The following is a 25324-nucleotide window of genomic DNA, read 5'->3' on the forward strand; positions in this document are numbered from 1 at the left end:
CTGAGATGGTCTATAAAAAGGCAGTGTCTGATTTAAGTCACTGATGTATCAAACCCCAGTGGTACAATTCAGGGCACTGCTACTCCAGTAATACTACCAGAGGATCCAAATAATGCCAAAGAGGATAGAGCCTCACTTTGAGCACTGGGAATGAGGTACAGTGATATTGGTTCTGAAAAAAGATATATATACAGGATTTTAATAACTTGGACTTAATTTATGGCTTTACTACGTATATTTCATGTATAATTGGCAAATGCCCCTTATGATTTTAAAGGCTTTGTAAATCCTTAGTGTAGATACAAATTTTAAGACAAATGTACAGAATGGTGTTGCATCCAGATACAAAATGTTTCTACAGAGATGTTTCAAAGTTCAAAGGGCATTTAAATGCAGAAATCGGTCCTGTGTCATATGGGAGGTCAGGATAGATCATCATCATATCTTCAGGCCTCAAAATACATGATGTAAAGAAAATAATAATGCCTAAAGATGTAACAGTAAAGCTGAACTCCTGAAAACAGATAATCATGGATAATTCAGTGTCTACGTGTTTTACAGAAGATGGATGTCTCCATGGAGTACTTAAATCATCATCCCAGCACTTTGTAGAGCACCTCAGTTGCTCCAGTGTCTTGTAGCACAATGACTGCTGTTTCCATGATTTTCAAATCAAACTAACAATACGCCTTCAACGTAGCATTTAAGAGTAGCTCTGAAGCATAACATCTGAATTTGCGGTTTTTTAGTAGTCACATATTCCCATCAGAGTGACAGTTAAACAATTCAATTACCAAACCTGCAAGGCTTCTTTCTAGCAATGCTTTTCATAGAATCCCATCAGCAGTGATTCACATCCTTCCTAGTCCTTCTCAGTTTGTGACTAACACTGAAATACTGAAGAACAACCTTACAAGCAAAACTATTTACTCAATTTGTATGCCCTTCTAATGCAGGGACACATTCAAGTCTGAAGTGTGAGACAGCAGACTGTCCTCAGTGCTTCTTCAGACAAACTCAGATTATCAAAACTAGTATTTAGTTTTTGACATATATAGCCTTAGGAGTATTGAACACAGAACATGTCCTGACAAACATGGGAGCTGGAAAACCACCCCCACATTTTGGAAAATGTTGATTCCTTGATTCCCTAGATCCCCTCTCTAGCTGGAATATTGTTGTATTTTATTTTTAATTTATTCAACATCCTCTAGGTGCTGTAAATGAAAGATTAGAAGGTTTTAGTTTAAATATTCAGTGTCTGTATATAACAAAGAGCCAGATTCCTTCTGAGAATAAATATTTTTCAGCAGCAGTAGTTCAGTCTGTGGATTATTTTTTCCATGTTTATATAAAGGAGATGACGCTAACAGATATCACAGTTCAGTGTTTAGCAAGCAACAGAGTACCAAGAATTGTCTCCAGATGAACTATTACAATGACTGAAGAAAGAAATGCTAGATCTGTCAAATGGGAAGGGGATTCTGTTGGGCTTTTGCTCTGCAGCAGGTAGACAATTGGTTCCATTTAGCAATACCTGCTCTGAAACTTCCTCTCCAAAAAATCCTTGAGAATTCTTGGCTTGGAAGAAAATATCAACACAAAGCCAATTAGCAGCAGAATTGTACTTTCCTAACCCTTTTGGATCAAAATTAGTCTAATTAATAGGATTAATCTCTCATGACTCAAAAATCAGGAATTTGAGAGTGGGATCAAAAACATGCAGTATTTTTAGGGAATTAATTCCCTTTTTCTGTGGGAAGGTCAGAGGGAAGTGCTTTTGCGTGAGAGGATACTTTCACATTCTTTCTTCTTGCCTTTTTAAATCCATATGTCAAAAGTTAAATGCCACTTTCAAAAATCTGAGCCCATCTGAAAAAACATCATGGATGGTCTTCTGTCTCGCACTTCAGATTTTACCTTTTCAGAAGTTCATAAAGATTGAGCAGACAATTCTTCTCATCAAGTCTTTACATCCCACAATTAAAATCCTCCAGAACAGTCCAAACAACAGTAACAAAAAAATAGTGGCCAGAACCGCAATCCAGCAGGCACAGTCTGGATGGTGTTACAGATCCAGGATAACTTTTCCTAATTGAAAATTGGAAGTGTAGAGCATAGAGAGAGGGGTATTTCTGAGCACACAGGGTTCAGCTGGCAGCCTCAGTTTGGGTCTGAGTGCCAGCCCTTTGCAGGGGTGTGCCAGCCCTATGGCCAGTGAAGGAATAACATTGGAAAGAATAGCAAAATTAAATAGACTCTAAGTCCCTTCTGTTAAGCAAGCAAAGTCTTTGCTTGTTAGTACTAAAGAGGAAAATTGCCTTTGAAATGACTGAAAGCAAAGGCTTGGGGAAAGGGCATTGGACACCAGCAGTCATTGCTGCTGATGACAGGGTATGGAACCCAGCAAGGATCCTGGAAAACTCAGCTGGTGGAATCACATTTGACCTTATTTTTAATGGAAATCCAAAGCCCTTGTCTTTTCATGTGACTTGATGTACCACCTGTACCTGCATTTAGTTGCCTGCATCAGCACCTCAACTTTTATCTCAAGCTGCCCAACAGCTGTAGAAATTGAACTTCTCTGAAACTGCCTAATTTATATCTTTCTCTCAGGAAAAAGCAGTTGAAGCCATGAGAGATGCAGAGTGCCATGGAGAAATAAAAATTCGATGAGCAACGCTAGGCACAGATTTTTAAACCTGGTGCTTATTTTTATCTAGGTAAAAAAATGCTCCTGTTGAAAATCTCTCTCCATTAGCATTCACATTTTTTTGGCAGTGGTTTCAGTGAAAGCAGAAACACAATCTTAGACTTGCCTTGAAAAGACAGGACATGCAAGCTCAGCTGGCTTGTTCTAGCTATTTACAATGCAGTTTAAATATATTCTTTCTTCTGTACCCTTGGCATGAACAAATCAATAAAAACATAGAAAGATTAGACAGAGTGAAAGAACAAATGACTGACTGACTTGCAAGATAGATTCTGTAAATACAAAAACATGCAGAACCATTAAGGCCCATACGCCAATTGATAAGATGCACTCAGTGAACATAGACTTGCAAGAGTGTTCAGCAATTGCAGCACAGAAATTCTAAAGACAGAGGCTCTCCCAGAAGTCAGGGGGTAAAGAAAAATGGCTCCAATCTATAACAAAAAATTATATGCACACACACGCTGTGGTTTTTTTGAGCATGATTTCCTCTTTTATATTCCAAGGCTTGGATGTTGTTTTGTATGTTCAGATCAAAGCAGCAGCTGTCACAGCTCTGGTATTGTTTGGCATTATTTATAGAAAGGCAGAGAACAATTATTCTCAAGGTATATGAAAGCTCCAAAACAAACAGGTTAAGACCAAGCTGAGTGAATTTGGAAGCCAATTTGCCACATGTTACATATTATACACGCAGATGAGAAGTCCAGGTCCTCATTCTCTCTCTGCTCTGACTTGGGAATATTTGTTCACTTTAAAAAAATTAAATTAATATTCTTTTCCCATGACCAGATGACCCTCCTTTTTCATATATTTCTGATTCCCTACAGTGAAAAAATGACTACACTCTACTTTTAGACATCTAAAATCGACCTTGTCAAAACTATAATTTCTTTCTTTATTTTTGGATCTTTCACCTTCACTTGTTATTTAAAAATGGCTTCTTTTCAATCTCCTTCTATCTCATCACACATAATTTAATCTCTTCTGATAAAAAGTATTCTTCCTCTGCATTTCCTTCATGCTTATTTTACCTAGCTAACATAACACACCTTTTCAAACCTCATCCAAGAACTTATTTCACTCTTTTATATTGGATGCACATTACAATTCTTTTTCTGATAATGCTTGTCTTTGTGCTTCTGACTCAAACTCAAAAGGAATATTGCCTTCTTACTCCAGCAAGAAACAGAATCATTCTAATTACATCAGTGTCACGAGGCCTTGTATGTACATACATCTCTCTGTAAGTTTATATGTAATGAAATTCCAGCAGACACAGCTAAAACCAGAAAAATTCTGATCATATGTATAGAGTTGATAATCACATGAACATTCCAGTATAACATGAAGATACCTACACCATAATTACATAATTAGAAAAAAAAAAAAAAAAAACAACAGTAACAATCCACTTCAGTTTCATCTCAGGCGCCAAAACAAGAATCTCATCAAAGCTGTGAAGTTTAATGCCAGCAGTGTTTTGCTGACCTCCTGTCACTTGCCAAAGTAGGCCAGAGGAGCCACAACTCCAGACATTTCCAGAGTGCAAAGAGAAAGCCATCTGAACAGGTGCAGCTTCAGTCACAACTCTAATGACATTTCCCAATGCACAGGCCAAAGGGAAACCACACTGACATAAAACTCATCACAACATTTAACAGGGTAAACAGATCATACTGTCATGGCACAGGGTCAGCATCATCTCTTTGCTTTTATTTAAAGAATTAATCATTTTTTGGCACACAAAAAGAATTTAGCTCTAGTATTTCTTCCTAGAGCAACCAAGAGGCTGCCATGTCTGTAAGGCAGCTATCTAGTTCTGGTGTATAGTATTGAAAGAAGCAAAATGTCATATGTGGAGAGCATCATACACCAGATAAACCTGTTATCCAGTCTGCAGATATTGCAGCCATCCAGAAAGAGATATATGCAATAATGTACAAGCCAGTATAATTTCTTAATGTCAACCTCATCATTCTAGCCTAATTATTCTGTCATTTTTATGGAAACTACAACTGAATCTGAAGTACAGTCCATAAATACCAAGCCAATAAACCCTTACATACTAACCATATTTACAGCAGTCCAGTTATTGCTGATGCAGGAGACCGAGCATTTGTTGTTTAAGGATCAGGTTCATCATTTCACACTGTTTCTGAAGATGAAGGCACTAGTGTGAGAAAAACAGTTATCTCCCTCAATGTGCTTTTCTCAACAGAAAAATCAAAGCAGAGGAGAGAGACAACTGCTAATAACACTTTCAAATTTGCTAAGATTAGATCATGTACGGATAGAACATTGCATGCACTTATTTTTGTAAGTATGTCCATACCTTCCTGCTCATTTAAGTTCATTTTCTTTTTTGCAGTTTAATTTGGCTTTTTTTATTCCCATTAGTGTGGCATTTTTCATTGAATTGATGGTTTATCTACCTAAATAACTACATCTAAAATTACACATATGCCATTAATTTGATTTCTTTCAGGAAACTAATTGCCACACATAGAAGGGAAAAATTTGCTTGCTGTGATTCCATCAAAGTGAACCAGCCAGGCCCTTAACATTTTGAACATCTTACTGCCACTTATTACTGTAATATTGTGGGTAACAAATAGGAGTTCACAATTATTTCAGAGGCTCTAAATTTGTTTGCACAATATCTTTGTACTTATGATATTAAAGCCATTACAGACATTCATGACTTCAGTCCCTAAACCCTTCTGGCAAGGTGAGTATTATTAGGTGCACACCACTGGAAAGATGAAATTCTGGTAAATAAATTACTTGCCCAGGGTCTTAATACTGCAGTTATGTAGAGATTATTATTATTATTATTATTATTATTATTATTATTATTATTATTATTATTATTACTATTACTACTATTATCTGGGGACTGTGCGGTGATGTTGATTTAAGAGGCCTCGATCAGGCAATGCTTCTGACAATCACCAGGAGGTGCAGGTGGCTGCAAATTCCCCACTAGAGGAGGCTGACTTAGCTTACTTAGCTTCCAGCTTCAAACCATTCTCTGGAAGATCTTAGTCCTCTTCACAGACTAAAGAAAGACTAGTGTCCACAAACTAAATACTGCTTAGTCTAAATATGAATGCACATACATTCCCTCTATGCCTTTTATCCTTGAACACATCTGGACAATAAAATCTTCAGAGCAGATTCTGTCTGTAAGCCATCCTGTAAAAATGGCTATCCATACATAGACATTATTTCTTTCAGCAAGAACTGAAACTAGGATTTTCTTCCTATGGACCTGAAGCCCTTAATATCAAAACAGAAGCAGTACTATCCTTTGCTCTGAGGGCACCAAGATGATGTTTTTATCAAAGCAAGGACAGACCACCTGACTACTATGTCAACATACTGATATTCTCTGATATTAGGTAGCAATCAGGTTATGGATGCAAATTAGTTCACCTACCAAAACTGCCTTATCCTTTTCAAATGCAAGTACTCTGATCTCTCTTGCCTGTGAACACACAAGAGCTGGCCACAGTAGAAGGCTGTGAAAGTGAGGTAGGAATGGAGATGCTGGACTCTGTCTCTAGCCACTGTGGAAATCCTAGAAGCCATAAACAGAATTCTCAGTACTCAAAGAAAATAAGTTTGAAGTATGGACCAACCAAACAGGAACAGAATTGGTGGATTGGCGGTTAAAGTGATTTAGAAACATCTGTCTCTTTTGATCAACAGTTCCACAGCACAGTGAACCTTTATGATCCGTTCACTGGTAGTATTCTTATAAACTAACAGTAAGCATAACAATGTGTAACACTAATCACCACCTGATCTTCCACTGTGACATTTTCTACACTCAATAAGAACTGACTCAAACTTCCCTACAGTCTCTGGTGTTTAGAAAGTAGGGTTTGAGTTTGTTTCACCTCTGTGTTTGCTGCCAGAGAAATTGTACACCAATGATTTCGTTAGTACTTCAGATAGTTTTCTTCAGAAAGTGCTGATTTTGAAATGTGGTTTCAATGCTCCTGGGAAATTTCTTCCTATATTTTCCTCTGCCCTTGCAAAATATGTACAGGTTTTACACTGGACCTACTGCGGTTTCAGAAGACTTACTGCTACTTAGAAGATCTGAAGCTATTGTCACCTGATACTGAATGGGAGGTTTTTCAGCACTGATGCAAATAACAGTGTTCACATTTCATGGGGAGTGTTTTATCCCTAACTGATCCGTTTCAGGTATACTTGCAGTTAGCAGCTAAGCACTTTTCTTTCAATCAGTATGCAGCCTGCAGGTTTCCTAAAAGTGCACTGGCAATTAATTCAGTCACATATCCTTCTTACAGAAGTAAAAGTTGGATCCCTCCACATATTATTGGTGCAGTAAGGAAACAAGAGTAAGAATGCATAAACTTTCTTTTTGCTCATACTTCCCTCTCTACTAAAACTTGTAGAGTACTACCAGGGTTGAATGGCTTCAACAAAGCTTTCCATCACTGTCAGAAGTGCTTGAATAATGGTACCATATTAGGGCAGGGTTGAAAGCCCATAATATCACTGCTACTGCTTCTGCACAAACTCTCCTTCACTAATTCTATGGTGATAGTAATTCCACCACTGTTGCAGCCTTGTAAGTATTAAATCATCACCATCAGTATAATACTCTAAAGATAAAAATATGCTTAAGAACTCCTCAGCAAGGGTTTTTAATTTCAGGCTCAAATCTTAACTCACTATGAAACAGAATCAAATACTCTTTTGGTGCTGCGACCAAAAAGTTAAGCAATGCCTTTGCCCATTTTCAGATTAAGTTACTGTTCCTCCACAAAGAAATAAAAAAAGGGAAGTGGGTTAAAATATTTTACTGCACATTTCTCCTTTAGTTAATCAGAACTGCAGCTCTACAGGTATCTCTAAGTTTTTCTATATTCCCAGAGCTCTCAGGAAAGTGATGTTTCTGTTACATTTCTGGTCCAGTCAGAAAAAGCAAAAGCAGAAATCTTACATGAAAACATACTCATGTTTACCCATGGAGTCTCAACATGATACAGGTCCCCAGAGGCAAATCTGTAACACATTACAACACACAGTTTTTGCATTCAAAGCTAAGTGACTCAGATCCTCAGATCTTCTCAGACCTAAATAATTCAGATCACGGTATTTGAATTAGGTAACAAGTGTTCCAACATGAAGACATACCTGTACCAAGAACTTGGATTTACTTCATTTACCTCACATCAGGAAAAATTATACAGAACCTCTCATTTATCATAATTTCAGTTCTGAAAATTTCCCCATAGTATTTGGGAGTAGATCTTTTAAGGCCTTTAGATTTGATTCTTCACAATTGCTGAACATCTAAAATCCTGTGAAATTTGACAGGGGTTAACTACACTTGGTACCTCTGCAAAACAGAGCTAAAGTAGAAAAACATCCTAATAACCTCCTAATAGACTACTGAAAACCATAGTTTCAGCAATCAGAATGACAGAAAGCTGGTTCTTTCCCCCTTACAATACAGAAATAATTGACATTTGAAAACTATAAAATGCCATGCAATGAAGAGGAATAGATTTGTATTTTAACTCTATTTGAGTGAATTAGACAGAAAGGCTTTGCTTGGAAAGGAATAGCAGAAAAGTACCTCTCTCAAAATAAGGAAGACACATTTCCTTATGATGCACCAAAGTTTATCTGAAACAGGAAAGTATCTTTTGCTTTTCTATTACCCATAGTGAGGGAGGTAGTTGGCACTCATTCAGAGTAGCATTTCCCCACACTCCACCTCCCACATTCACACTTTGCAATTTGATAGGAAACATTCTCCAGCCCTTTGACTCCCTAAACAAATTTCAGAGCTCAAGTTCTTCGTCCTGTTTTTCAACAGCTCCCTTGCCTGAGTCACTCTTTGTGCAATGGTGAAACACACTTATTCCTCAAGTTCATCTTGGCTCAGCTCAAAAAGTATCAGACTGAATTTATGGTAAAGAAAAGCACAAGATCTTATAGAAATTTGAAGTCAAGGGGTTTTGTTATCAAATGAACATCAGATGCTGTTCCAATATTAGCTTACAATGGACTTCATATGTGTTTGTTTAATTACTCCTACTCAGAATTCTCAGAGAGGTTCCGGCTGCTTCAGTTGAGGATTTGGCTTTAAAACAACATTATGTCTTCCATGTGCTGCCCTGGGTTTCTGCAGCTTAATCAAGCTGTATTCATGTCTAGGTTAGAAATGACAGAATATCAGATATGACAATATAACCGGGTCTAATAAATATTTTCTGTATCTTCTTAGCCTAGCTGCCCCACTCGTGGCTGTTCCTATTATGACAGATTATCCACATTTCTGTATGAGTTATTATCAGACACTTCAGTTCTATAAGTATTCTGTGAAATTTCCAATCTCAGGAGGTGTTAAAAATTTCTATAGGTATTCCAACTGATACATTTTATTAAGGATGTTCTGTACATACTTATGTACATACTCAATACATACTTTTCTTATTACATCAAGCCTGATCTTAGTTATGACTAGCTTTCCTGAATCGTACTTTTGGAATCATATGCAGATGGCAGAAACAAATGTTTCAAATGCTGTACAGTATCCCCAGTATGTGGATGTAAAATCTAGGAAAGAATACTGAAGTTAGGATAACATGATTTGGTGCAGCTTTCAGAGACACAGGAGTTTCTGCTATGGCTTGGCAGTTCCTTCAGTCTCCATTTTCGTGTTTATAGCATTTAAGGCACAAAGACCCGGCTGCATGGCATCAGCTGTTTCATCTGAGGCAAAAGGGAGTAACTCCAAGGAAGAAGAGCACATAGTTGTCTGCTGTGCCAGTCAGTGCTGGCTATGGTACAGTCCATCTGCCAGAGTTACTTGCTTCCTACAGAGCATAAAAGATACGGTAGCCCCATGCTACTGTCAAGCACCTCTTTGCATCCAAGTCTCACACAGCTCTGCCACTGAACTGAATCTTAATCTTTGCTGCTTTCCACAAAGCACTCTGAAAATACCTTTAATCTTTTCACACGTAGAAAACAATAACATTGCAAACATAAAATGATCATATCATTTTGGAGATATATTTAAGCTGCTCAGCACATGAACTGAGACTACAAAATCTCCAGCTGCACCACGAGATGGTGCTCAGACCCCTCTGTAAGATATACATGGAGTACACCAGAGTCAGGAAAGTTTGCTTGAAATGGGTACTAGAATTCCCAGCATAAGCATACATGGACAGTTGGGCTTACAAGCAATTCTTTCTGTGTAGTCCTGCTGGATACAACATTCCCTGAAACCATTGTGCTGCAGAAAAACAAACAAACCAACAAACAAACAAAAACAAACAAAAACATCACCAACAAAAAATAAAAACAAAACAAAACCAAACAAAAAAACCCACCAAAAAACCAAAAACAAAAAAACCCCCACAAAACAAAAAAAAAAAAAAAAGAGGAAAAAATAGTTTTGCTTTTTAAAATGTTTTTATGCTGCTTCACCTTCTCTATTGCAATTTATTATGCTTGAAATAAATCAAAGTGCGATTAGTGAGTGAAATATTATAAACCTTTATTACAACAAGAAGTGGTCAATTTTATTGGTGCTGCTTTCAACAACAATGATAATTTAGGAAACAAGTTTCCTTTAATCTAAAATTATCCTAAGTAGAAAAATATCATAATATAATAAATTGGAAGTAGCAATCTTTCATTTTTTCTAATATAAGAAAGCACAGAACTAAAGGAGGCTAAATGAGGCTTCTGTCCATCACAAGAAAAAGAAATAGTATTATACACACTTGTGGCATCAATATTTTGGCAATTCTAGGACTATGATCGGTACTTCCATGGGAGAACTCAGTTTAGTGGCAGAATAGGCTATGGTGACAATGTGATTGGGGTATATGCAGTTAAAGTTACAGTATAATAATAACTACTCATGTATGATTTGGCCAACTGGGTACTGACTTCTAAAAATCTCTTTAATCCTCCACAAATATGCTTCTACCATCTTGCATTAAAGTTCAGAGTTGCCACATGATGTTTGATGGCACCTTTCACTGTAGAACTGGCTACATATTAGCAGCAATGAATATTTAATTCATTTGAATTAAATTCATTAATGAATTTTAAATGTGAGAGCCCATATAAACTCCGGACTTCATTCACTATCCAACTAAGCAAACACTCTTTACCAGCCTTACTTACTTACTAGCCTACAAGGAAAAAACCTTCCACATTTCTATAACTCTTACCAGGGGCATCTTTGCATTAAAACACTTCAGTATTATTTCTTTCTTTAAAAAGGAATTATGAAATTCCAGCAACATTTTCACCAGGAAGCTTTTCCTCTTGCACTGAATGTGCAAACCCCCTTTGTTCAAATTGGAACCTGTACCATTATAAACTCTCCATGTGTCAAATCCAATGGGAATCTGTTTGATACCAAGAACTCCTCACATGCATGCAAATGGACTTGGGTTTTGGGACCATGAAAGATCAAACATATGACACCTTTCCCCAACTCAGGTAAGAAAGGCTTGTGGTTTTGCTCGCAGCAGAACAATTTGGCAAATACTGTCCCTCTCGAAACTAAGAACTAAACTCCACAAATTCAGGAGGAGAACCATGCTAGATGGAAGACTGCAACTTTAAATTGATTAAGTGCTTTGTTTAACAGTTTGGTAAAGTCGCAACAGCTTGAAACCTGAACGATGCTCATGTGAGTCAAAAGGAATACCAGTTACATTTCTTCTTTTCCCTACCAGCTCAAAACTGTGGGCTAGTTTTAAATAAGATTCCCCCACAAGAAAAAGGGGACCATAAAACACATTAATATATGGTGCCAACATGCTAGCAGTTAATAAAAAAATTAAACCCTTACCTGAACTTACTCTTGCATTAACAGGTAATTAGCATAATAACTTCCCTGTTTTGTTTCAAGCTTTCTGGTGATTTTGTACTCCAATTTCATGAGCAAATAACAATAATAAAATACCCTTAGATGATTAAAACTCTACTTGGCAATTTGATTTCCAGTTCATAGTCAGGGCTGGATACTGAGAAAGCCACCAAAAAGAAGTTATTTTTCCATAATGAAGTGAACTCACATGTTTTTTAATATAGCAATGACTGAAATTACACAAATCAAGATGATATTTAACTGGGAAAATTACTTGAGAACTTCTTTCAGAATTTCTGACTTGCCACATTCAGAATGAAAATGCTTAGCATATTGCATTTTCCACTAGGTAGAAAATGAATTATGGTGACACAATGAATCTTCACCACTGATCAGACACATCTGCAGCACCTTGGTCAGGTTTCTTCAGCCATCAAGGCTTCCCACATATTGTACTCCCTTGGCACAAAAGAAGCAAGAAGGCAACAACTCTCTCCCTGGCCCTGAAATCTCAAGAATCACATTTTTTTGAAAGGAGCAGAAGATAAGACATTAGAAAAGGAAACATTACTGCTGAGAGGTTTGCTAAGAGCAAAGAGATGCAGCAGCAATGCAAGCTTGCCATATGCATTGTACACTAGTTTGCACCAGCCTGACCAAGCAAAGGGGAGAAAAAGGGTTCTTGTTCTCCATGACTCACTTTGTCCCTGCACTAACAGTAAATATTTCTAGGCTGCTCCTTCCAGAGACAGACCACAAATCTGCAGCTCACCTTTCCCCAGCTCACTTCTTATCAACCAATATTTAAGCACAGAATCATCAATGGATATTTTTTAAGTAAACTTCTTACTCCTGTGCACAGTTGCAGTTCTCTGCTCCCAGAGAGAAATTTTCTAGCAGTGCCTTTTGCCAGACAAATCAGCCTAGCAGTGGAAAATACAGGCAATGTGATGGATCACAGCGGCAGGACAGTAGCAGTCGCTGCTGAAAGAGGTGGGGTGTGAGAGGATTGTTAAACCTGGAAAAAACCTCTCAGCTGTGGAAAGGCAATTTTTCTCTATTATCAACCCTCTCACCATTCATGGAAACAGTAGCCAATACTAAAGTCCTAATGCAGTCACTATTTAAGGTAGTCAACAGCCTGATATCTTAATCCTGGAAACAACACATTTCATACTCTTATACAGCTCCCTGGTGCTGCCTCTAGCACAGCAAGTTTGCTCAAACTTACTGCCTTGTGTAGAAAAAAAAATCAGTTAAATGGAAAAAGAAATTACCAAATCCTTGATGGCTGGACACCATAAATGACATTGTTTCAGTCCACATTTAGAAGTCTATTTCACTGTATGGCAGCAAATGCATTGCGTTTTTAACTTCTATATCAAAATGTTCACAAGTTTTCTTTTCCTGAGTATACTGGATCTGGCCGAGAGAGTGTTAATTTTTTTCAGAGCAACACACAATACCATGTTTTGGATTTGCAAGCAAAACAGGTTGATAAGACAGGCAGGCAGAGTGAGAGAGCAGCTGTGTGCTTCTTAACCACCTACAGGGGTTAAACCAAAACATTGAGGAAAGGGCAAGTGCTGACAGCTGATCTGAAAAGAACACAAATCAATTTATACAAGGAAAGCGGCCAAAATAATAAATGGAGGTGCTTACATGTTTTTCTATCAAACCGTTCTTTTTTTTTTCCAAGGTATCCTGGCTGAGATCCTACAAATATTGCCATACAAAAGGAAAAAAGGAAACAAGACTGTTTTCCCCAGACATGAGAAAGGAAGCTGATAATACAACAACTGGTGGGTAAGAGAGAAATGTTGCTGACCACAATTAGTTAATTCAATATATCATTGAACAAAACCTAGCATACATGACTTCTTCCTAGGTTACTCCAAGCTTTACCAACAGTATCTTTCTCCTCTAAAAATAAAAAAAGCAACAACCCCTACCTTAAACTTTTCCTATTTCATAATCTTTATTACACCATCCAGGATCCCAATACTTAATTAGCATTTCTAACATTAAGTAATGGTTATCTATCTTAGTGACTGACAAGATGATTGATATGGTTGGTTTTGACCTTCAAAGCAGTTCGCTTTTTCAGTTATAATCCCACAGAAGGGGTGAGAGGCTACAGGAATTCAAAAGTGTATATATATATATATATATATATAAATGTACAACAAACACAAAGACAATCTTTTCAAAAGTCAAAAGGAATCAAGACAAGCTGCTGGAGTAGGAATGACAGCCAGTAAACCAGAAGAGCTATTTTCCAAAAGTGGGTCATTGATTCCTGACAGATGACTGAGTTTCCAAGGTTAGTTTTCTTTCTTGTTAGGTCTCACCATAGCAATTTAGGTAAAAATAACGCAGAACACATTCTGCCAAGCTCTACTTTCATCACTGCCATCTCTCCATACTGATGACCTGTCTCTCCCTGAGTACTGAAACTGAAGACTCAGAATTGAGACTTTCAAAGGATGGGATAGTATTAGCTGGAAGATGAATGCTGACTGCTCTTAACTAAAAGCTGAGCCTAGCCGAATTCTAGCAAACACAGACTTGGTTTGTAGCCTAGATCTGTGGCCCCTGATGAAATATTCTGGTATATTGTCATATAGTAAATTGCAGTTTTCCAATTATGCCACAGCAAAACCTTAATCTTCATGGGACTGTGAGGACACTGTGAAAAGCCTGTGCTCATTAAGCCCAATGTTCTTCCCCCAGTAATGGCAATCACTAGTATCTCTTTATCAGTCACTCCTTATCCAATATCCACTGATCCTTAAAGCTCACTGATTTGGCCTTAAATTTACAGAGCAGGTGGTACCCAACATAGCAAGCAGTGCTTGTGCTGATTGATTTTTGTCTTTTTCTTTATAACTATTTAAAGCCTCATTAGAGATGTTCTCTCTGGGTTGTTCACAAACAAAATTAATAACGTATAAAATACTTGCTTCCTCCTAGATCCTGAGGCACAAGTTTTCACTTTTGTGCCAATATCCTTCGAATTAAAAAAAAGTGAGTATTCTGGCAACTAATCACACAACGTAATCTTCATAAGACATACTGTCCAGACATCAGTTAAGTGGAGAAATTTCTCAAATGTGCTTTACATTTTCTCTCTAACCCAGATGGAAGATATCCATGCAGAACCCAGTCGAAAAAGGGACTTACCCTCTCCACTGCAACTGATAATTGCATAGATTCTGCTGCTATATTTGTAAAACAAGCTCAGAAGCACCTTTGCAAGGGTACCAAATAACCTCTGAGTTGAAAATGTGTCCTGGTTTGGATTAAGGACAGGGTTATTTTTTTTGCAATAGCCATGAGGTCGGGGACCTGGAGCTTTGTGGGCATGTCCAGAGTCCTAATACTATTCAATACCATTTCATGTCATTGCCAGGGCAGGGAAAGGGACTATCTCTCCCTTTTGGGAAGAAAGAGTATTCCTTTCTGGTCATGGGGAAAGCATGGTGGTGGAGGGTCTCCCTGCCATTGTTTATCATTGTTCCAGGCTTGGTGGTCATTTTGCATGTAAATCATCCTTTGTACATTTTTCACTATTGGTATTGTCACTGTTCATTTGCTTCTCTCATGGATGGCTCCAATAAATGGCCCTTAACTTATCTCTGCCTTTTCTCTCCCACTGAAGGGGAGAGAGAGGTCATGGTTTTCTTTTCAGTGGGAGTACTGAATTGGAGAATACCATTCCTAGACTACAACATTAAGTCAAGAGTGTACTTTTCCCATTGGAAACTTGGAATGGGCTTGAATCAAGAAAGTCTGAGACAAAAGAGGTCACTTTGTAGTAGCTGACACAGGGAAGAGGAATTTGTTGGGTTATGAAACGAAGCTCATCTGCACATCCATAAAGGAGCACAGAGAGACAGCAACAGGAGGGGGAACACAAATAATATCTTCCTGGGTTGTACCCAGGGCCATCAGCCCGCCAGAGACCATATGCACAAGCCTAGAGGAGCATGAGGCATAGAAGCAGGCAGGAGCACAAATCACAGACTCCTGAGCAATGAAAACCTTGTCCAGGTCTCTCCCTGGGCTGTTCTGGCAGAGCCATTGGTTCCAGTGTCCAGGCATGACACTCATCACTATATGATTACTGGACCAGCTCTTGATATCACCTTTTGGATTAAGGAGATTGCTGCATAGGGTAGGACATATGCAATGTCAGAGAAAAGCAGTTTGGAGTCAGACAGACTCAACTATGGAGGCTTAGGGGAGAAACCAAAGGCACAAAAAGGGAGAAGTTTAGGATTTTGGGAAGAGCAAGAGTGGGAAAATAAATATGGGGGTAAGGGGATAAAAAGGGCTGGGCATGTAAATAGTTGCTGATCAGTATATTTATCTGATCAGTGCAGCCTGTCCTGTCTTCTTATTAAAATCCTTTCTATGTCTTTCCTGGTTGAATGCCCTTTATTCTCTGTGGATGAGGGTTTAGGGAGCCATGAATGCTGGGACTGGAGTCAGACCATGGGCTCAACAGGCCCAGATGTTCATGGTGTCAGAGACTGGAAAGAATGCGGATCTACGAGCAATCGTGTGAACTCTAGCAATGGACCTGCCAAGAAGACATCTTCAGCTTGCTACAAATTGAACCTGGAAACAAGCAGTGGCAGTTGCCTCACCTCTGTTGGGCAGCTGGATCTAGCAGGGCAGGTTCTCCTCTAACAGAATTCTTATCTTGCCATCTGACAAATATCTGAGAGGACTGTTTTTGATCCCCTGACAGAAGAGAAGTCTTCCAAAGACAGGGTTGCTCCCTTCTTTTCTCCTACACTGTAGTGCAGCAACAGCACAAGGCCTGACCAGCACACCAAGTGTGAGACTGCTCAAAGGTGAAATGATTCTCAGCAGGGCTGTGCAATAGAATACGATTAAGATTTTATTAAAATGACAGCAAGATCACTAGGAATCGGATAAGGCACTTGGTTTTACAATATTTTGATTAGACTTAGCAGAGCTTCCTATTTACTTATGATGATACAGATAAAAGAAAACTTTAAACCTCTCCCAGAAAGTTACACATCATAGATTCCAATTTTATATTGTTATAGTGGCACTTAATAAAATGAAACATTAACACTGCATTGAGGCACTAAATAGAGTAAGCATGGCAACTGAAACAGGAGACTCAAACATATTCTAGCTGTCACTATTGTCAAAAATTATTGGATTTCAAACAACATGTTAAACGTGGGCTCTCACAGAGACACAGAATCAACTGCTTAGTAGTGATTCGGCTGATTTGTTTTTTTCCTCTTCCATTTATGCTTTTAGCAGCAAGAAAGAGAAGAAGATATGGAAGTTTTGAGGCATCAAAAATGACATGAAAATAGATGATGGCTTGTGTGGCATGCTTTAGTGAGAAGAAAAGGCCTCATTATGAAATAACAAGGAATAAGACAGAAGTGTTCATGGTCCCAAGGAGCTACTTATGGCAGATCTCTCACAGAATTAGTGTCAAAGTATGTGACTGAATATTGACACACCACACAAAAGGTGAGGAGAGAGAACTAGACCAAGAATAGTAGCCTAAAAAGAATACAGAGAGAAAGCATCTCCAAAATCTAAAAAATCTGTAGCACACACAGCTCTATCCTCCACACTTAATACTGAGTAGAATGTTGAAAACTAACCACATCTAATCTGATATGAAGTGGTGTCACTGGATATGGAACAATGAAATTAAGGACTAGATACCTTTGAAAAAATGAAGAAAAATCAGAGTACCAGACGTGACACTCTAAGATGTTACAAACTATAAAACTATCACAACTTCAACTTTTTTCAAAGTGAACAATGCATTTCAATAAATAGTTTACAGGAGAGAGACCATTTTCTTAGGAAATCCTATTTTAAAAAAAAATATATATGTAGGCAAAAATCCAAGAGACTATACCTATTTAGACTATACCTATTCTCCCCATGAATCCAACCAACAAAATTGTGCTATCCATTATGTCTGCATTATGTTGAGGAATTGCTCAATGCACCTGGACACAGTTTATTTGGAAATCCTGGTCCTGCTTTCGGCTTTGCTGATTTCACGTTCAGAGGAAAAGAGAGTTATTATACAGCTACATATGCGTGAGCAAAAGCATTGTTGGGTCTTTCTAAATGTGCAGAAACAGAAAAGATCAGTTTAGGTATCTTCAAGAGGGAAAGAAAAGTATGAGATGAGTATTAAAATAAGTACAAAGAAAGTAAAAAACTGTGAAATACAACAACGATGGAACACAGAGAGAAGGTAAGATGAAATGGCGGAAAACAGTATTTTGCATCAGATAAACAATATCCCAAAGATGTATAAGATAAAAGCCTTCAATCTTTCCAATGAAAATTAAGAGCAAATATAAATGCTTACCTGGGACAATATGCAAGACTCCTCTCAAACAGCATGACATTCAAGTCTTGAAGTAGTGGGCTCTGAAGCTACACGTTCCACAAAACCCCAAAAGTACAGCTCTGTTTACCTTTAAAACCATGTACTGGATCCCTTCTATTCAACTACCAGTGGAGACTGCTCAACTTGTCTTTAACTCCTGGGAACCCCATTTGTAAAGTTACTTTAAGACACTTCTGCTCATTTCAACAGACCCAGACATATTTGTATATGGATAACTCCTCCTGCACAAGCAAATGTCCATGTGCCTACAGGAGAGCTTACACTGATATTTGAACTGCTTCTGCCTAACCATATCTTATTCATTCAAGGGTACAGTTTTCACCAATTCCCAGCAGGTTCCCTTCTAGGAAACAGGACAGCTGACATGAGTTATTGCAACAGGCAGCAAAAAAACCAAGGTATTGGAGGGACTAAGAGTAGAGAGGCTAGTTTTCAGCAAAGCATAATAAAAAATTAGGAAGATCTACAATACAAACAGTCTTCCCATTGCTTTCATTATAGGATTCTCTTTCTTCTCACCTTTTTTTCTTGTTTTTTTTTTTTTTTTTAACATTTCTTCCAGTTAGTGCTAGCTTTTTATTTGCATAAAAACCAGATAATTGCTACGTGCTACAAAAGCTGACTTCCATAGCTATGCCTTTAGCAGGCAGCTGTCATCAAAAGTTGAAGATGTTGACAACATCAGATTGTTGTCCTGTACCAGAGGAAATGGATCCTCAGATGACAAACTTCAAGAACTATGGGGCAAGTGTTTTGATAGAGTTACAGGTGGCTAAGGAGCAAGAGCATATAAACACTTATGAAGCAAAATATCCTATTTTTATGTAAATATCCTCACCACTGCTGCGTAAAATCCAGCAATCTCAGCTACCAAATTAATGATAATTTTTCCTATTGCATATTCAGTCTTGAAACTTAGTGTGAAAACTTCGAAGAGCAAAAGAAATTCAACAACACCTTTCAAGACTTGAGTCATACACTGACTAATCCCACTTGTAGCAGCTTAATCCCATACAACAACTAAGCACCATGCAGGTGCTTGCTTACACCCCTCCTCCCATCAGTGGGATGAGGAGGAAAATCAGAAAAAGGTAAAACAGGTGGGTTGAGATAACATTTTAATAATTGAAATAAAGTAAATTATCATGAACAAGCTTCTATGGCATATCAGGGCTTCTCCCCAGCTACAGGCTCCCAAAGACCACTTCCCAAGTCCAAAAAACTAATTGTTCACACTTTTGTGCAAAGTAGGGTCTCAATCAGCTGGCATTTGCCTTTTATAAATACTTCTACATAAAACCTAACACAGAGGACCTGTCAGTTCAGGAATCTGGTAACAAGTCAAGAATAGCCTCAAAGCACACTTAAGAGCCGAACAGATCCATTGTTTGGAGAGTGCTTTTTACTTTGAGGCCTACATCAGGTCTGATCAGCTCTTTGAAGTAGAACGGAAAAGATTTTGCTTGCTCTGTCAGTCCAGAAATAGATATGATCTATCACTCTTATTTTCCACAAGAATTTTATGATCCTTCCTTCCTATTTCAAATACTGAAAGGAATCTAAGGTGAGCCAGAGGTTCATATGGAATTTCTTACAGAAACCTATGAATGGCAAATGCCGGAGATAGATAGATAGATAGATAGATAGATAGATAGATAGATAGATAGATAGATAGATAGATAGATAGATAGATACACACACACACACATACATGAAGCATATATAATATACTCTAAATGTAAAAAATATATTTTTTTCTTTAGTCTATACCCAAATAAAAATTACTTTGAATAAATATCATGTTAAGTTATCACGATTTGGTAATAAAGCAAGAGTCTGAAGATTGTTTTCTCTGTTTTTAAATATGCCTGCCTTTTTGTAGTGGAGAAGTGCATACAGTACCTGTTGTTATTCTTATGTGGCTCCTTACAAGTTTTCATAAAGACAACAGGTTACCAGTGAAATATAATCAGCTCATCAGGTTCCACGGGTGCTCTTCTGCAAAGCTATGAAATAACAGTTCATCTCCTCCTTGGAGAAACCTAATACAAAATTTTCCACATACAATCACCTTAAAGTCTTCCCTCTTCCCTCTCCAGCTTCATATCCCACCCAACCCTTCAATTTCAGATGATTTTTTTTAATAAAAGAAAAAAAAGAAAAAAAAGAAAATAAAAACAGCTTATAAAACAGCAAAGAAAATAAAGTTATTTTAATATATATAGAAAGAGAACAAAATGAAACTTGAGGGAAAACTTACTGGCGTTACAGTTTATCCTGATACAGTCTAGATGGGGAAAAATAAATGAAAGATGAAATTGCATCCTTCAAGGTAACAGCTGCAGACATCCAAAAACAATCAGTCCACCCTTCCGGGGACAGACACACGCAAAGATATGTGGCCATTTTATACTTATACACAGTCTGTACAAGTTCAGGAGTGGGTATATTCTATGAAAATATCTGTTACATAAATATATATATATATATACACATATATACATATACATATGTATAGAGAAATATAACAATATACATACATAGGCACATGATGATATAGAAATTTCTTTTCTTTTTATAGAAACTTACAAATCTAAAAGAATCTTCCACTCCAGACCATTAACTGATATGAATTACAATTAAAATATTTATAATTAAGGCACAAAAATCTCCCTCCAAGACACAAGTCATATTCAAGTGTCATTTTGCTTTTTAGAGACCTGTAGCAATTTTTCTAAGAAGATTGAAGCTCAAAGTGAACCTTTACACATGGTTTCTTTTAAATTAATTCGTATTGTTATTGCATAAATACACCATCTGTCAGCAGAGAATACCTGTAAAATCAGCCTGTGAGATTTGTTGGTGCAATATTTAACCCTTTCCAGCTATCCCAAAGACAGACCCTCTTCTCATTCTCCCAAAGCCAGCCCAAAACACTTCTTAATATGTGCACAGACACATTTGACACTGTCTGCTCAGGTGAGGAAAGGGTTAATATACTGCCCAGTTGTGTCCTATCATAAAATGGCCACTTGCAAACAGCTAACCGCACGAACGCCCAGCCCAGATTTCAGCCAGTTCTGCAGGTTGGGAATACTTTTTCTGGGGCTTGGCAGGGAGGATGGGGATTTCTTTCAAAGGTCCCCAGCCCTGCCAGTTCCTCAGAGCCCAATCTCATCTTGCTCTCTGAACACTACGACTGAATGGGGCACTTGTAACATTCAGGGAGAAGATGAAATGGGCAGTGAAGTGGCAGATCTGGGAACCTTTGATGGCCCTGCTTCATTCAGAGGTCACAGGCAAGGAAGGGACAAAGAGAGGTATAAGGAGAGAAAAATAGAGTTATGCTTGTGGAATCTGATAAATGGTTACTGTAGAGTCTCCACAAAGAACGCAAGTTGAGGTAGAAGGGCCTGAGCTAGAGGCCTTCTGAGCATTGCTTCTCTCTTTTAACACACTAATGCTCAGCATACCTCAGGATATGATCCATAAGAGGCTCTTTCATTTATAAATGCCTGTTTAGAGGCTTGTGAACATCCACTGCTGTGGTGTCTAACATGGGCGAGAGCTTTCATATTGGTGCTATTACATATCTTGGGCTATTCTGACTTGGTGTCAGCAAATCAAGGCCATGAATAATAGCACCATGCTAGTGGACATGTTGTCTGGACAACTAGAGATTTATACACCAGGAATGGTTGTATTTACTACAGATATGGTCCAGCAAGGGAGATTATATAGAATGGCAGAGAAATATAATGCAGTTTGCTTCTTAACTGGACCAATTTAATGTTTGCTCAGATAGACGTAGGAAAACTATTTCAGCAGCTAAATGCAGTTCTTATGAAATGAAGGAGGAGAAAGAAGAAGAATCTATAAACAATAAAGAGTTGTAATGAGCAGGGACATACCAATAACAAGTAACATAGCCAAAGAGAGTCTGTTTTCAAGCAGAACTTCTCCTGAGAAAATCTGGGTTTGGTTTTGTGCGATTAGGTTTGTCATGTGTCGTCAACCGCAACAGAAAAGTGGGAGCAAACAGCCCTGGAGCAACTGCTACGATCACCATACAGTGGTGGCTATATCCCTTACAGGAGTTGGGTGGGGTAAAGGGAGCTCTGAAGTACATGCAGGGGAACTTCCCTCTCTGTCCTGAAGGAGAGTGACACCAAGTGAGTCTCACTGCACGTAAATGAGGTCAAGAGAGTTGCTACAGCTGGAACATGGGAATTTCTTATGGACTAAAGAGGAAGTATGATGGAAAGGGAAACATACATGGCTGGTCCTCAGCAACATTCATCAAAGAGACTAAAATCACTTTTGTGTTATTGATGTCTGTAGAGTTTTTTGTGAGTTTTTTGGTTTTTTTCAGTGATACCAAAATAACTTTATGTCCTAAGGCTTGCCCTCAGGCTGAAACAGAACTCCAGATGAAGGGATAGATGTATCAAATTGAAAACTAGTGTAGCCCTTATCTTGGCTGCAAGATTCTTATTTCAAAGGATAGGAGTCCAGGCCTGGACTCCTGAGAGGGCTGACAAGTACATGGCACTACTACATCCCCAGACTGTGATCACAAAGTCTGCCACGCCATGCAATTGGGAGCCAGACAGAAATATCCAGGTGCACTCCAAAGGAAGCAGCCCCCCATCCAGGTTTCATCAAACTGGGTCAGTGGAGATCCTGCAGGGGAGCTAAGAGAGGGCATCTGCTTGCACTGTTACACCAGCACCACCACACCATCCACACTACCATCAAAGAACCTGCATTGGGGTTGTTTTGTTGCTTTAATTTTGAGCCTTGCCCAAAGCAATCCAAAAATTTTCCAATCACTAATATATGAATTTGTTCTCTTGCTATCTCCCTCTTTAATCAGTTTTTGAAAAGGAAGAAAATACTTAAGTTCTTCTAAACTAGTACAACAGTAAAAATCCAAAGCAGAGGAGACTTTTTCATGAGGGTGCAGGTGTAGTCTGGTCTTTGTGCTCAAAACAGCAGCACCTGGTTAATTCAGGAATAATTTTAAAAACTCCTTGAGATTCCTCCTGCAACTGTACCAGGGCAATAAGAGTTCTGATAACCATCATCTGGAACACTCAGCCCAGTTATCAGTATTTAATTCTGAGACAGATTTTGGAGATGAGTATGCCTGAACAGCTGTAAATCCAGTCACCTGCCAGTTCAGCAATTGGATGAGTAACGTGATGGCACAGAGGCATCGGGAGTAGAATTAGCTGGGAAGACCTTTTGCAGTTGCTTTCTTTTCATTGTCTAATGTAAACCAGAAGTTCCTTTCTTAGTGCTCAGATGAAAGGTTTTCCAGAGCATATCACCTGGAAAATGGGCCAAAGACACTCTGTTTCCAAAAGGTCAAATAGCTCAACTACAGTTAGCTAACACAAGGGATCCATTGTTTGAATAGAAGTATCTTTAGCAGCAAACAGAGATCTGCAATTTAGGCCTGTGTTTCTTACCATTTTTATCTTTTTGTCTGAAAATAGTAGTATTTATTTGAAGCTGCTAAGGTTTCAGGCTGTTTAATCCTTAAATCAAGAAATCACCTTTACTGTGTGAGGACAAAATGGCTTTTCCTTTGGAGGAGCAGCCATAAGCGGCATGGAAGAGTACTTTAGGGCAAGACTAGGACATGAGAGATAATCAGGGCCCAACTGTTTCTAAGTAGTTCTGAGTTATTTTCTATGGGAAAACCAGATAAAGTCCTGTGCACACTTACCCTACATTATATTGAGGTTCCTTACCTCTCTACTACTTGCACTATTTTTGTGTAGAAATGACAAAAGAAACTTTCCCTTTTAAATAGGCAAATGTGGCTCTGACACCCTTCATGATTTATCTTAGGAAAAGATAAGTGAGAGAGGTGATTACACTTCCTTAAATTAGAGGAGGCAGGAAATATTTATCCTAGTGAATACTTATCCTTCAGTGACCTGAAGATATGCCAGGCTAGGAAGAAAAAAACCTGAAATATTCCTAAATGAAAGTCAGTATAATATTATAACCCTTCCACCTATCAATGGGAGGGTAAATGTGAATGTGGATCTCCCTATCAGGCCAGCCATTTCTTTCCCTTTCTGCACATCATCTCAGCATCAAAAATTATTCCCAAGCATGTTCCAAGCTATGATTTGCTTAATTTCTCTCTCTCTCTCCTTCCACTCCAGACCCAATTCTTCAAAATCCTTCTCAACGGAAGTGAGAAATCTATCACATTTGGATTTCTATTCTTCACACAACAAAAAAAACAACTAAGAATCATGCTGTCAAGACGAAGATTTTCAGTGCCTCCACACTGGAAAGGTCTGAAGAAACTTCCTTTTGCCCCCTTCCTTAGAGAAGTATTCATTGCTGCTCTTCCTTTCCCTCCCACCTTGCAGAGGAAGCACCCGGCTGCCCGTGCCCACCCACGCCTGTGCATCTCTCCCCTGCCTGGTTTGGACGTGAGTGCTGGGGGTGAGAGGGATATGCCAGCCCCTGCAGGCTGCTCTGTATGCTCTGTTCTCAGGGCTGTTTGCCGTGCGGGCCGCAGGCTTCAGGCCTTTGAAGGGTCGAATACCATCTTTTGATTTACCATGGCTGATGGGGTATGGGAAAGCTTTACAACTGAAATGCACAGAAGAGTCAAAAAAAAAAAAAAAGGAAAATAAAGAAAATAAAATTTTTAAAAACCACATAGGAAAGACCTCAATAAAGACACAAATGATAATAAGTAATCAAATGGAATAGATCAGAGAAGAAAGAGACAGCTCTTAGTAATAGTATTAAATGACATAAGAAAAGCACAATTAGATAACTCACCCCTCAAAACAGTCCTTTTTCATACATACCTATCATGGATTAGATGCTTGGGGGATACTGACAGATAGCTAGTCAGCACCAAGCATACTCAGATCTTCAGAGGTGGTGTTGGTGACTGTTTCACACTGGTCAGGAGATTTTGGTAAGGTCAGATAAAAATTTGGTTTTCGTTTGTGACATTTGGGCTACGAGCAGTCTCCATACAGAGTTATTGTGACTTAGAGTAACCAACTGGAAATGAATGGCTTTGGTAAGGTGATTCCTCCTCAAATCTGTTCTTCAGCTGCAAGGTAGCTGCTGTTTTGGTAAAAGCCAAGTCCTGTTTCAAGACATTTTCTGACAGTTTTATAAATCTGAATAAATGAGAGGTGAAGCTCAATCTGGGTTCCAACAGCATAAACCACCCCTTTGTTGAGTTAGACACAGGAGAGTCCTGACAGGTTTCCACTGATCCAGCCTATAGTTGAATTGA

At 38.4% G+C, this 25324-nt stretch overlaps 1 protein-coding gene across 26 annotated transcripts in view; it reads right to left on the minus strand.

The window, feature by feature from the left end:
• Nucleotides 1-25324, minus strand: part of NRXN3 (neurexin 3) — a 967067-nt gene that overhangs the window by 603605 nt on the left and 338138 nt on the right. For 23 of the 26 annotated variants that reach the window (XM_033061719.1, XM_033061707.1, XM_033061720.1 and 20 more), the window contains one exon: nt 20297-20323. The exons of the other annotated variants lie outside the window; for them this stretch is intronic. In XM_033061719.1, coding sequence (XP_032917610.1) covers nt 20297-20323 — 27 coding nt within the window. The remainder of the gene's footprint in view (nt 1-20296; nt 20324-25324) is intronic. 26 annotated transcript variants of the gene reach the window in all.

The sequence above is a fragment of the Catharus ustulatus genome, chromosome 6, assembly GCF_009819885.2.
Source record: "Catharus ustulatus isolate bCatUst1 chromosome 6, bCatUst1.pri.v2, whole genome shotgun sequence".
NCBI lineage: Eukaryota > Metazoa > Chordata > Aves > Passeriformes > Turdidae > Catharus > Catharus ustulatus.